Source organism: Chionomys nivalis, chromosome 4 (genome assembly GCF_950005125.1).
Source record: "Chionomys nivalis chromosome 4, mChiNiv1.1, whole genome shotgun sequence".
In the NCBI taxonomy this organism is placed as follows: Eukaryota; Metazoa; Chordata; class Mammalia; order Rodentia; family Cricetidae; genus Chionomys; species Chionomys nivalis.
Genome location: NC_080089.1, coordinates 20,154,605 through 20,168,851, shown reverse-complemented (window position 1 = coordinate 20,168,851; position 14,247 = coordinate 20,154,605). Strand labels below are relative to the sequence as shown.

The window sequence follows — 14,247 nt, the reverse complement described above, 5'->3', positions numbered from 1 at the left end:
AGGGTCATAGAGAACACAGATACCAAGTCACATGGCCATATACGGGATGCACAAATTACCACTGTGGTAATGCCTGCTTCTCACAGGCAGTGGTTCAGATGTGGCAGCAGCCTTGGCGAGATCCTTCCAGAGCTCTTGATATTCCAAACTGGGATAGGGGTCCTCTCCTCCCCCACAAAGGCACCATCATACTTCTAATGACAAATGCTCCAGCAGGCAGCTGGCAAAGAGTGATTGCTGTAGAAAGCAGCCAGATGGGAGCTCAGGTGACTTCATGAGACTCAGGCCTGTGGGGAGGGTGGGCTCCCTTGGGGTCCAGACTTAATATTGCTTTGGTCTCCAAGCCTTACTGGTTGCAGCTACTCCCACCAACCAGGCTGGCCCCATCACTTGTAGGTTAGACAGAAACCTTATTGAATTCTGAGCCCTCAGGCCAAGCTAGGCTCAGGGGCAGTCTTAGGAGACATGGGCCCCCTAGCCAAGGTGGGGAGCCCATTCCTTCTTCTCCCAGCTGCCACTCAAAGCAACATCCATTCCCCAGTTCCCTCTACCAGGATCCCTGTTCTTCTGGGAACTGACAAAGCCCCCCTTTACTCTAGTCGAAGGGGCCTCTGTTGCCATGGAAACAGCATCTGGAGGGTGCTAGGTCTGGTGGCTGAACCCAGGAATAACCAGCCAGAAGTGGGTGGCAGATGCTGGATGCAATATGTTCTCACCAGTAAGCAATCTCTGTGTGTGCTGGGGATGGGGTGTGCTAAGGCAGGTGTTGAGTCAGGTTCCCCCAGGATCTCTCCAGATCTACCAGATGGAAGTGGGGTGTGCAAGGGTGGTCTGTGTGTCCTTGAACAGTCTCCAGGGGAGCTGGCATAACTGGGTCTGGACTGGTGGGGCCCAGAGGTGTCCTGCTGCCCTGGAAGTCTATCTAGTGGGAAAAATTCTTGCCATCACCCCCAGGCCCTGGAAAAGGTGGCTTCTTAGGACTGGAAAACAGTTTGGACACCTGGGCTTGGGGCATGGTGAATGACAGTTCCCTTCTCGAGACAGGGCCTCACAGCTCACCGCGAAGGTAATGAGATACAAGACCACCAGCCAGTGGTTCCAGATTTAATGGAGGTGCATGGGCGCTGCATCACACCCGAGGCTGAGGTGCTGCATCGCCAGGTGTGGAGCGTCTGCTTTTTGCAACTGAACAGAGGAACAGAGCATAAAACTAACAAGAAACAAGGCCCCCCTGCCTGCCTCTGAGACCTGGGTGTCAGGTCACCTCTGACCCCCTGAGCCTGGGACTTCCATACCCCCATTGCCCTTCTGAAGTTGATTCCTTCAGAAGAAGCCTGGCTAGGACAGCCCCAATGGGGTCAAACAGGAAGCAGGGAGCTCAGGGTTACTATCTAGAGCCCCTCTCCCAGCCATTTAGGAACAATAAATACTGTGTAACAGTAGCAGAAGGGGCGTCCATGGGCGGGCTGGCCAGGCGCCTGCCTCATTCTGTGCGCAGGATGATATGGATGCCCGAATCTGTGAACACTGGCCCACTCATCTCCCCTGTCCGTAGAGCAAACGATGCATCCTCAAATGGTTTCTGCATCTGACCTGTGAGAAACAGCAGAGGCAGTGGGGGTCAGGCACGGACTGCATGACAGATGGGGCTCCTGCCCGCGCCTAGTCTCAAGCACATTCATCACAGGTTTTATGGCCCTGTCGCTGTGCAGTGCTGAGCTGTGGCTCTGGGAAGCCCAAGACAGCATGAGGGATGGCAGGCAGAGCCGTGCTGTGCTCTTAGACACTGCATGAACTCTCCTGGCTTCCAGCTGAACACAGTCTGTCCTGCAGGTAGCTTGGGCTGACAGCAGAGGGCCTCACTAGGCTCCCTCTCCCAGGCAGGTGCCCAACACCTCACATTCCCAGCCCATGCAAAGGGGATGAAGGAGAGAAGTGAGGAGGGAGAGATCCTGATTCCCTCTGCCCTTGGCAGACAAGTCTGAGCTCTGGGCTGCCTATGTGGACCTGACCTTGCCCAAACAGGATTCTGGGTGACAGGAGTTCTCAGGGATCCCGTCCTATAGCTCTGCCAGTAGATGCCAATGACAGAACAGAGTCACCTTGATGGTTTATGAAGGGACAACACCAGGGAGAAGGTTTTACCTTCCTTTTGCAGCACAAGAAACACAGGCCAGGAAATCTGAGGGCTGTGCTGCCACCTGGTGGACCATGAAGGCAGAGTAGGGTCTCCCTTCCTTCGTGGGCTCAACCACCCCCAACATCATAGGGAAGGGACTGGGTGTGGTTCTTGCCCACCTCTGCTGAAGGCACCAAGGTCTCCCCTGGCTTTGGCAGAGCTGCAGTCGCTGAACTGTGAGGCCAGAGATTCAAAATCTTCTTCTCCTGACTTAATCTTCTGGATGTAGCCTGCAGGGGCACAAGGGGAGAGCAAGCTACTCCTAGGAGCTGGGCCAGTGCATATAAAGATATGCTGCCGCCCTCCAATAACAATTCCCACCCCATCATGTCCAAGCAACCAATCCCGTGTCCTTATCATGTACACCCATGAAGACAGTCTTCCCACATGCATGTCATGTCCCCAGGGTGCAAACCTGTCAGTCATCCCCATGCACCTGTGGTCATACTATGACCTTATAGGTGGGCTAGTCACCCATAGATGTACAAGAATAGAAGCACCCACACACACTCAGTGGTCTCTTCTCAGCCCCGGACAAAAACAGAGTTGGAACCTCACAGCAAATGACTGCCCACCCCTGGGCAGTCCTGGGGCAGTCGGTCTCAAGGCTCTGGAGGCCGCAGGAGTATGCGGCCAAGCTCTGCAAAGAAGTTGGTGGCATCTTCAGCGGTGGGCATCAGGAGTCCCTATCCATGCAACACGGGAGGCACAGAAGAGACCCTGAAGTGAGGCTGTAAGGGTAGTGTGTGAGAGTCCACACAACTGTTCCACAGGCAAGCCACACAACAGGCGCCACAATTGGCAGAGCCCAGTAAGCATTAAAGCATCTCCACTAGGCCGTGACTCTCCTGCAGAGTCAGGAGGTCAGGGCTACGGAGAAGAAGGTGAATGGTGACTGAAGCAGTCTCAAAATAACAACAAAGTCACATGTCATAAAGGCTGCCTGAGTTCCATCTCCGGAGTCCACAATGGTGGAAAGAAGAACCAATTCCTGTAAGTTGTCTTCTAACCTTCAAACACACTTGCCAACCATCAAAACAAAATAACAAACAACAACAATATGTAAAGGACTGAGGCTCAGGGCAGTGCGCACATACATGCGGGTGCATGGGAGATTATGTTAAGCACACACAGACACTTGCTAGGTGGGGAGCTGCCAGGCACCTCAGTCCACGCAGTGCCTGAGGTGGACCAAAAAGCCTGTGACACAAGATCCTCTGTCCCCTACTCCTACCCAACCTGCAGCCATCACACAGACAGATGCCCAGGGTAGCCACTCTGACCTGAGCAGCCCCCAAAGCTTTCCCAGCTGGCCTGGCAGAGACTCCCCAGGGAACCCTGTCCTTTTATTTCTGAGATAGAGCCTCCTTCCTGTGCAGCCTGGGCTCTCCCTGAACCCTGATCCTTCCTGCCTCAGCTTCTGGAGTGTTGGGGTCATAAGCACGCACTGTCACAACAGGCTCCACAGTGAGCTCTTTGCACGTCAGGGTGGCCTGACACAGCTGATCCTAGACTTCCGCTTACCCATTCTTCCTGCCTGGTCTTCAAAAGGTTTCTGAAGACCTGTGAGCAGCCCAGTGAACACCACTGAAGGCCCCAATGGTGCCTGTCTGACAGCTACTACTGCTACAACCATTATCTTGAGGCCTAGAAACTCAACCACTTCCCAAGGGCTCTGGCCTCAGGCTTCTGTAGGGTCAATGCCTGGCACACAGGGCAGGCAGTATGACTGAGAGCCCAGGCAGCACCCCTATCTGAATGCACTGCAAGGCAGCCACTTTGGTGCTTGGTCTGCACACTGCCAGGGTACACCTGACTATCAGGGGCTCCCCAGTACCCCTCTGTTCTGCCTATCCTTGCTGCCTTGGTCAGAAGTGGTTGTCACCACAAAGCACTGCCTATCAGAGGCACACAAGGCCATGCGGTTTGACCTGCATATCATGGTGACATCTATCTGGAAGACATGGTATTAAGAGTCCTCTTGTATAGAATGAATTGTATCAGTGACTCTCACCTATTAAAGTCCTGTTTCTACTCTTCCTGGATGCCTGGCTGTATTCCCAGGCCCACCTTCACAGCACTGGACTCCCTATGTTCTTCTGTGAAGAACAAAAGATATACCCCAAATCTGCCCACCTAGATGTAGCCATGGCCAGGTATGATAGGGTTTCTCTCTCTCTCCCTCCCTCTCCCTCTCTCTCTCAGATTTATTATTTATGTATACAGTGTTCTGTCTGTCTGTATGCTTGCTGGCCAGAAGAGGGCACCAGATCTCACTACAGATGGCTGTGAGCCACCACGTGATTGCTGGGAATTGAACTCAAGACCTCTGGAAGAGCAGTCAGTGCTCCCAACCTCTGAGCCATCTCTCCAGCCCATTTCTTTCTTTTTTTAAATTTATTTTTATTTTATGTACATTGGGTGCTTTGCCTCCATGTATCCCTATGTGAGAGTGTCAGATCTTTGGAGTTATAGACAGTTGATAGATAATTTTAAGGGTGCTGGGAATTGAACCCAGTCCTCTGGAAGAGTAGTCAGCTGAGTTATCTCTCCAGCTGTCCCCTCCCCACCAACTATAGTTTCTTACTCATTGTCAAGTTACAGCTGTTTAATAATGAAAGCACTGGGCTGGATGGTGCATGCCCATGAATCCTGGCACTCAGGACACTGAGGCAATCTGGGCTACATGAGATACTGTCACAAAAAAAAATTAGCCAGGTTTCCCTGTTTACCAATGCTCCCCACCCCTGTACCTGTGCACTAGACAGGAGTTCCTGGAGGCTAAGGAATTCATGAATAAGTGAAGTAAAAACTAGCCTTGAGGAAGGAGATAGGGACCTATCACTATTCTAGAGACACTGCCATCTCTTGCTTTTTGTCACCTGGACCTCTGTAGTCAAGAGCTGAGGCCAGACTTCCTGGGCTTCCTCCAGGACAAATCCCAGCCTCACTGGGAAGCAGGACGGAACAGCACCCCAGCCAGGACTCTGGGGGAGAATTCTCCCTTTGGGAGCAGCCTCTCCAGAGCTCCCACATTGGAATAGGGACCTCTACTTGCTTTGGGATTGTGGTGGTTTGAATATGAAAACCCCCATAGGCTCATATATTTGAATGCCTAGTCACCAAGGAGTGAAAATGTTTGAAAGGATTAGAAGGATTAGGAGGTGTGGCTTTGTTGGAGAAAGTGTATTGCCAGGGGTGGACTCTGAGGTTTCAAAAGTCCACACCAGGCCCAGTGTTTCTCTCTCCCTCTGCCTGCCTGTGGATGAGGATGTAAATAAAGTTCTCAGCTACTTCTCCAGTGCCAATTGTGCCACCATGCTCCCTGCTATGACGATAATGGACTAACCTCTGAAATGTAAGCAAGCTCCCAATTAAATGCTTGTTTTTATAAGAGCTGCCTTGGTCATGGTGTCTCTTCACAGGAACAGAACAGTGACTAAGAAAAGGGCATTCAGGAGCCCCCTAGACAGCAAGCCTAACAGATGAATATCCATCTCTGCAGATGTGTGGGCTCAGCAGCCTAAGGCTCAGAAGAGAGTCAGGCCACGCTCTAATTTCAGTTGCTGGATCTGATTCTATTCTGTGGTTGCCCAGCCTTATGAATATCCAATGGCCAAAAGGAGGGTTGATTCTGCTTCTGGGAGCCTATGAATTGGGGCATTGGGGAGCCAGGGAGATGGTTCAGTGGGTAAAGGTGCTTGTGCCATCCCTGACTACTTGAGCTCCACCCTCAGGACCCCCACAGTGGAACAGGAGAACCAACTCCTGCAGGTTTTCCTCTAACCTCAACATGTCTGCAGTGGCATGCTTGCATGCATACAAATAAATGAGTGTAAAAGGAAAAAAAAAATGGGTTAATGGGAGCTCTTACTTCAGAGGGTTATTCTGAGAGATGAATGTGTGACTGTCATAGTCAAGGCTGATGCAGAACAAGTCCTTAACAGACATAAATGCTCATTGCTCTGTCATAGGCTGCATGATAATGTCCCGATATTCACAATGAAGTCCTGGTTCCTGATATTACTATCCTTGGAGATAAGGAGTTTACAAAGGTGGGCCCTGAAATGATAAGCAGCTGTTCATAAAAAGAGACACTGTTAGGCTAAGGTTTTAGCTCAGTTGGCAGAGTGCTCACCTTCCTGCACCAGGTTCAATCTCCAAACTAGGAATGGTGGCACAAACCTATAATCCTAGTACTTAGAAGCTAGAGGTGGACAGGTCAGAAGTTCAAGGTCACCCTTGGCTACCTGGGGAGTTTAAAAGTCGACCTAAGCCGTGTAAGCTCTATCAGTAAAGGGGTGGGGTAGGGGGAACAAACATAAAGTAGCCAAGATCGCCAAAGGACACAACAGAAGCAGCTGTCTGCAAGACAAGAAAAGCAATCTCACCAGGAACCTGATGAGGAAGGTGAGAAGGCACAGGTCTGTGGTGGCTAGTGAGAGTCAATCTTGGGGAAAGGCATGAGGCATGCACTTTTCTAGAACCTTGGAAAAGAAACTTCTGTGACCTCAGCTACCTAGCATGCATGCATGCATGCGCACACACACACACACATACACACACACACAGACTGAAGAGATACTTAGAGGTTAAGAGCACTGGCTGCGCTTACAAAAATCTTGGGTTCAGTTTCCAAGAACCACATGGTAGCTCACAAACCTACTTCCAATTTTAGGGAACGCAATGCCTTTTCTAGCCTTCTCTGACACCAGGCACACACAAGGTACACATACGTACAAGCAGGCAAAAGACACATACATATATTTATCAAAAATAGGCAGTTTCAAAAAACCAAAACAAAACAAAGAATGATTCAACAACAAAGTCTGCCAACCTTGCTGTAAATTACAAAGGAAAAGTGGCCAGCCTCTGCCTGTGGGACAAAACTGACTATCACTCTGCAGAGCCAGCCAGTGCTGTGCTCACCAGACCTGCTCACAGACGCCCCAGCCCCTCCCAAAACTGCCTTCTATCACTGCATTGCTACAATGGCCCTTGGGGGTAGGTATAAATTAACACTCACTCATTTTACAGAAGAGAAAACTGAGTCTTGAGTGAGGCTGAGTCTCCCAGAACACAGAGCTTAGCAGAGACAGCCACTATGCTGGCTTTCTAGACCTGGTCACTCCAAATGGTAAGTAGAAAGAAAAGAGAGAGGGGCCTATGTGGGCCAACTTCATCCCACGTATAGGTACTTCTTTTCAAGGTCTTCAAGTAGCCTAGGCTGGCCTTGAACTCATTATGTAGGACCCAGAACTCAAAATAAATAGATAGATAGATAGATAGATAGATAGATGGATAGATAAATAAATAAATAAATAAAATTGCAGGGGCTGGAGAGATGGCTTAGAGGTTAAGAGCACTGGTTGCTCTTCCAGAGGTCCTGAGTTCAATTCTCAGCAACTGCATGGTGGCTCACAACCATCTATAGTAAGATCTGGTGCCCTCTGCTGGCCTGCAGGCATATATGCAGGCAGAACTCTGTATACATAATAAATAAATCTTTTTAAAAATTCTATTTATTTCTGCACACATGACAGTGTTTTCACTGAGGCCAGAGGCCAGCTTGAGGGAGGTGGTTCTCTTCTTCAACTGTGTGGGTCCCAGGAACTGAATTCAGGCCCTCAGGTTTACTGGCAAGTGTCTTTCCATCACATCACCAAGCTTGAGTGTCTGATCCTTTATCTATCTCTATGCTGAGATTACAGATGCTGGATTCACAGGGTACTAGACACTGAAGCCAGGGCTTCCTGCAAGCTAGGTAGCATGCTAACAACTGAGCTACAACCCCAGTACAATGCAAGCACTTCTCTAGAAGTGACAGCTGAGAGGACTGGGTGGAGGGTTTGGTGGCCCCCTTCTACAAGGCCCCCATGATGGGCAGTATTTCTTGTCAGTCTGGCAGGAACCGGAATAACCTGGAAGATGGGCTGCTGGGAATCCTGGGGGGATTATCCTGATCATGTTAACTGATACGAGGGACCCATCTTACTTGTTGACAGGACCACCCCCTGGAGGGGATCCCAACCTAAGACAGAGGAGAATAACGGAACACCAGCACAGGCACATGGCTCTTTGTTCCTGACACCATGATGGCACCCACTCTTGCAACTATGACTTTTTTGTTGTGAACTGTGACCTGGAACTGATGTGAGTCCAAACAAACCTTTCTCCCCTAAACTGTGTATTGTTTTCTTTTTAAACTTAAAGTTTACATTTATTTATTGGGATGGCAGTGGGGGAAGGCAGCACACATGCCATGGTGGGCTGAGGGGTGAGAGAACAATTCGGAGGAGCAGGTTCTCTCCTTCCATCACGGGAATTCCGGGAACAGAATGCGGGTCCTCAGCTTTAGCAGCGAGTGCCTGTGTTGGCTGAACCCTCTTGCTGGCCTCTGTCAGGGTTATTCTGTCACGGGACAGGAAAATGAACTGAGACCCCCCCCAATAAGTCCCCATCTCCCCCACTCACCATTGATCAGCTCCAGGGCCTCCTCCTTGCTCCTGGTGATCTTTTCCTGCCGCCAGGATGAGGGCCTCCGAGACTGGCTGTGCTTCACCAGCAAGTGCGAGCAGCGCACCCTGGCTGGCTCTCCCTGGCCGTTCTTGCTACTGCCTCCAACACTGCTGCCGCCGCTGGGCCGCTCCCACTGGCTGGCATTGGTGATGTGATTGAAGTAGTATACCCGACCTGGGGGAGAGTAGCACCTAGTTCAGCTGAGGCTGGGTTGAGAAGGACTCCATCCTGAAAGCCAGGATGAGGACTGGCTTGGGAGGTATTTTCTTTGGCAGACCCATTTCCTGTTCCACCCTGTGCTATCGGCACGGGAGAATACTGTCCCCACCTGGACCTGTTTCAGACAGGACTGTATTAATGCTCTAGGTGGAGACAGACAGGCACTAAACCAGCAAATCAGAAAAAACAAAACAAAAAAACAATCAAAAAAACCACAGCTGCCAGTTTTGCATGATGGCTCAGCAGATAAAGGAGCTCGCCAGAGTCTGACCACCTGAGTTTGAGCTTCAGGAACTTGCTTAGTAGAAGGAGAACCCACCCACCTTAAGATGCCCTCTGACCTCCACATGTGCACATGCCATCCTACAAAATACATGAAATCGAAGTTCAAGAGCATCCTCAGCTATATAGTTTGAGAGCAACCTTGGCTACAGGGGATCCAATTTCAAAAATACATATGCAAACAAAATACTGTGGGCCTGGGGCTCCAGCTCAGATACAGTGCTTGCCTGGCATTTGTGAGGTTCTAGTTTCAAGTTCCAGTATCACACATTCACCAAAAAGGTAAGAACATGACTGTTTCTATCCATCAACTCACTGCAAACAAAACCCAGGCATCACCTCCTCTATCTCGCTCACAGCAGCAACCACTATGCCTTGTGTATAAACAAGAGGTAAATACTCCCAAAGCTCTATTCATTTTTGGGGAGGGAGAGTTTCAAGATAGGGATTCTCTGTGTAGAGCTCTAGCTGTCCCAGAACTCACTCTGTACACCAGACTGGCCTTGAACTCAGAGACCTACCTGCCTCTGTCTCCTGCATGCTGGGATTAAAGTCGTTCACCACCACTGCCCAGCCCAAAGCTTTATTCTTTTTTTCTTTTCTTTTTTTTTCCCCAAAGCTTTATTCTTACTTCCTACCCTGGTAGCCTAAATTGGAGAGCAAGGAAGCAGCATTACTATGAGGTCTGATGTCATCTAAGAGACATCTAAGTGACAGTGAGGAGCAAAAAGTAGAGGACAAATCAAAAACTTAAGGGAAAAGCCTGGTTTGGTAGGGCACACCTATAAGCCTAGTGAGGCAGGATGGATATCTGCTGTTGAAGTCAGTCAGTGTAAATCTGCAAGACTGTCTCAAAAAAACTGAAGGAGCTGGGCAGTGGTGTGGCACGCCTTTAATCCCAGCACTTCAGGAGGCAGATTTCAAGGCCAGCCTGGTCTATAGAGCAAGTTCCAGAACAGGCTCCAAAGCTACAGAGAAACCCTGTCTCAAAAAACCAAAACAAGAACAACAAAAATCTGAAGGAGAAAACCCTGTCTCAAAAAAAAAAAAAAAAAAAAAAAAAAAAAAAAAAAAAAATACACACACACACAAATAAAAGTGAAGGAGAGTTGGTTGTGGTTGTATTTGCTGAAGGAGGCGGAGACAGGGGGATCACAAGCTTGAGATTAGCCTGGGCTATACATTTTTAGCCAGGCGGTGGCGGCACACACCTTTAATTCCAGGCAGAGGCAGGTGGATTTGAGTTTAAGACCAGCCTGATCTATAGGGTAAGTTCCAGGACAGCCAGGGCTACACAAAAACTTGGTTTCTCAAAAAAACCCAAAAAAACAAAAACCATACCTGGGGTGGGGATAGTAAAGGGGAAAGGAGGAAGAGAAGGGAGGGTTCTGGAAGGAGCTTGAAGGAAGGACCAAGATTCTGGGTCACTCCAAGGGCTTAGAATCTTTCTGGGTTAAAGAGCTGACCTAGCACCAAGAAAGGCTGGGTAGCTGGGCGGTGGTGGTACATGACTTTAATACTAGCACTCCGGGAGGCAGAGGCAGGCGGATAGCTGTGACTTCGAGGCCAACCTGATCTACAAGGGCTAGTTCCAGGACAGGCTCCAAAACTACAGAAAAACCCTGTCTCAAAAAACAGAAACAAACAAACAAACAAACAAAAAGCCTCACTATGGGGGCTGGAGAAATGGCTCAAGAGATTCTTTTTGTTTGTTTTTTTGAAAGAAAAAGTAAACTTTATTATGTTGCTTTTAGGATTATCTTTTAGACAGTTTTGAGGTGGTGACTCTTCTAGAAGTTCTGGGGATAGGGATGGAACTCAAGGCTCTGCCCAGGCTAGGAAAGTGGGCTACCTCTTAAGTCCTGCTACCAGCCCTGGCCTGAAACTCGGAGACCTGATGACCTTTAACTCTGAGCAACCCCTTTGCCTTTGCCTCCCCGGTGCAAGTACTGGGATTACAAGTGCGACCACCATTCTCAGCTTTTGTTTTGTTTTCATTTGAGTTATTTTTAAACTCACAATCCTCCTTTTTTGACTTCTCAAATGCTGGGATGCCATGATGCCCTGGCTTGGAAATTTCTGGTTACTTTTAGGATCACGCTCAATCCTCCAGCACTTACTTCTTAGTCTCAATACATTGTCTTCTGGATTTTGAATTACTAGAAAACAAGCCTGGAGCCTCCGCTCATCTGTTAGTTGAAAGATGTATCTTCCTCCTTTCGTTACTAAACAACATTGCACTCAACTTTACAGATTAATTGACACTTAACTTCTAGGGAACTGATACGCCTTCAGTTAGAATTTCCAGAAATTGCCGGGCGGTGGTGGCGTGCACGCCTTTAATCCCAGCACTTGGGAGGCAGAGGCAGGTGAATCTCTGTGAGTTCGAGACCAGCCTGGTCTACAAGAACTAGTTGAGAAACCCTGTCTTGAAAAACCAAAAAGAATTTCCAGAAATCTAGGTAATCAATCATCCAGTATTTACCAAAGTGTTGTCTTTTAATTCCCCAGCTTGTAAGCTCCGCTGACCTCTAAGTCCTTAAGGGCAGAACCAAGGTTTTCAAGAGATTCTTAAGAGCAGAAACTGCTCTTCTAGGGGACAAGGGTTGGATTTCCAGCACACACATGGAGGCTCATTACTGTCTGTAATTCTGGTCTGAGGGCATCTAGCATCCTCTTCAGGCTTCTGTGGGTACTTCATGCACACGGTGAGAGAAGTACAAGCATAGTAACACATTTTTGTTTTTTTTAAAAAAAAAGTCTACGTAGTCTGGGGTTAACTATGAACTGGACACTCTCCCGCTTCTGCCTCTTAGGACAGGAGCATGGACTGTAGGGCTAAATCCAACTAAAACCTTAGTAATTGGCCATCTCCCTGAACCTCAGCTTTCTCATCTGAAAAACTGGGGCAAGAGAATAAGGACATCAGAGCGAGGCATGGTGTCACACGTGTGTAGCCCAGTGCTTGGGAGGCTGAAGTAAAAGAATCTTGGAGGCTAACTTGAGCTACACAGCCGGAGACTTTATCTTAGTGTGTGTTGGTAATCCCCACACTCAGAGCTGAGGAAGACCAGAGAGAGAGAGAGGTTCAAGGTCATCCTGGCATAATCAGCAAGTTCAGGACTAGTCTGAGAGTGCACTCACTCTCTCTCTCTCTCTCTCTCTCTCTCTCTCTCTCTCTCTCTCTCTCTCTCTCTCACACACACACACACACACACACAGAAAGAAAGAGAGAGAGGGGAGGGAGCGGCAAATGAAAAAAAAAAGTGGCTCAAGGGTAAATGTGCTTTCAGTCAAGTCCGAAGATGTGAGTTTGAGCTCTGATACTCTCATGGTGGAAACAGAGAGACCCCTGCAAGCTATTGTCTGATCGCCACGTGCACATACACTAAATATACTACTACTACTAATATTACTAAAAAAACATTCTATATCATTAAGTAAGCTGGGCAAAGCGGTGCATATCTGTAATCCCAGTACTTGGGGGGACTGAAGCAGGAGGATGGAGCAACCTGTCCATGTGAGATTCAGCCTTTTCACCTCCAACCTCCTACTAAAAAGGGGGAAAGAAAGTAAGAACACTAAACCTAGTCGTGTTAATTCAGAGAGAGCTATGTATTCTGTGTCCAGCACGCTGATGTTCAGTAAGAATTATGAGTGAGCTCTGTAGGCAGCAGCGACCCTGGCTCTACGGCAGATGCCGGCAGCTCTTCTGGGCGTTGCCGCTGACACTGGCAAGGGGACTCTGGGGACAGACACTCACTGCATTCTAGGGCATTCCCAGTCCCTAAACTAAATCATCTGATGAGTTCTTTCAGGGTCCTGGCCTCAGTTTCCCCACTAGGAAAATGAGAGTAATTCCTTCCTTGAAAGATGGGCACGACAGAGAGGAGAAGGGAGGTAGAGAATAAGCCAGGAAACGGAGAGGAAGGGAGAGGGAGGGGTGAGCGGGATAGAGATGGAGGGAGGGAGGTGAGGGATAGGGGAGAAAGGAACCACACCGACGTGCAGACGTGTGAAAGAAGTTGAACTCTTTCAAAGCGCTCGGCACCATGCCTGGCCCAGAGGTGAACCGGCCTGTTTATAAGACGTCGCTGTCACAGGATCCCGCGCTGGAGATGACCGGGCACGTGCCACAGATGCTGCCCGAGAACCCAGATCTGGGCGGCCCACGCCCACTGTTCCGGGCCGGGGTCTCTTCCTCCCAATGGAGACCCGAGGTGCAGCCTCGACTCTTAGCGGCGTCCGGGCCCAGTAGTGAGCGAGGGTCCGGGCGTGCCCGTACTCCCCACCTCCTGCCTCAGTTTCTGGCTCTCCAGGCCCGTTACGCCGCGGAGGAGTCCAGCCCTCCACGCCCGAGGCAGGGCGGCGATGCGGCCCGCCTGCCCCCGTGAGCTCGAGCCCAACTTCTGCAATCTCGCGAGGCCCCGGCCCGCACCCTGGCCGACCCGCAAGAGGTACCTGAGCTGCGACTCATGCGCTTCTCCCAGCCCGGCGGCAGCTTCTCCTCGTCCGCCATCTTCCCTCCTGCCGCAGCGCCCGCTCCGCCTCCGCGGCTCTGACCCCGCGCCAACCTGCGCCGCTGCTGATTGGCTCGTTCAGTGGAGACGTCCATTGGACGGCCCCGCGGCGCCTCAAGCGCTCTAGCATTTTATTGGACTCACCGGCGATTTCCTGGTCCGCCCCTGCACGTACTCTCCGCCCCCCGTCCCGACATCACTGCTGATTGGCCCATCTGGAAACAACGTCCATTGGACGCCCAGGCTCCCTTTAAGCGTCAAAGGTCTCTGCGACCTTCCTGGTGGGCTTAGCCCACAGAGTAGAGCTTATTGATTGGCTTCTGCGACCGCCAGTCCGCCTTATTGAGCCGCTCAAGGAGGTCGGTCGGCCTCTGCGCGGAAGCGGTTCGTTGGTAAGGAGGTATCTGGTGCATTGGCTGTATTTTACCGTTGCCATAGCAATGCGGTTGCCTTGGTGACGAGAAGCTAAGTGCCCAAAGCCTAAATTTGGCTTTTCAGTTCTCCCTCTTCCCACCTGTTTCCTCCAAA

The 14,247-nt window shown here is 50.0% G+C and overlaps 1 protein-coding gene across 1 annotated transcript; it reads right to left on the bottom strand.

The window, feature by feature from the left end:
* Nucleotides 1-1,090: 1,090 nt before the first annotated feature.
* Pin1 (peptidylprolyl cis/trans isomerase, NIMA-interacting 1) lies at nucleotides 1,091-13,788 on the bottom strand. The gene is made up of 4 exons (XM_057767409.1): nucleotides 13,661-13,788; nucleotides 8,654-8,872; nucleotides 2,299-2,409; nucleotides 1,091-1,593 (listed from the first exon to the last, which is right to left on the bottom strand). Exons 1-4 carry the CDS (start codon nucleotides 13,716-13,718, stop codon nucleotides 1,484-1,486), a joined length of 498 nt encoding a protein of 165 aa, XP_057623392.1. The 5' UTR covers nucleotides 13,719-13,788; the 3' UTR covers nucleotides 1,091-1,483.
* Nucleotides 13,789-14,247: the final 459 nt, after the last annotated feature.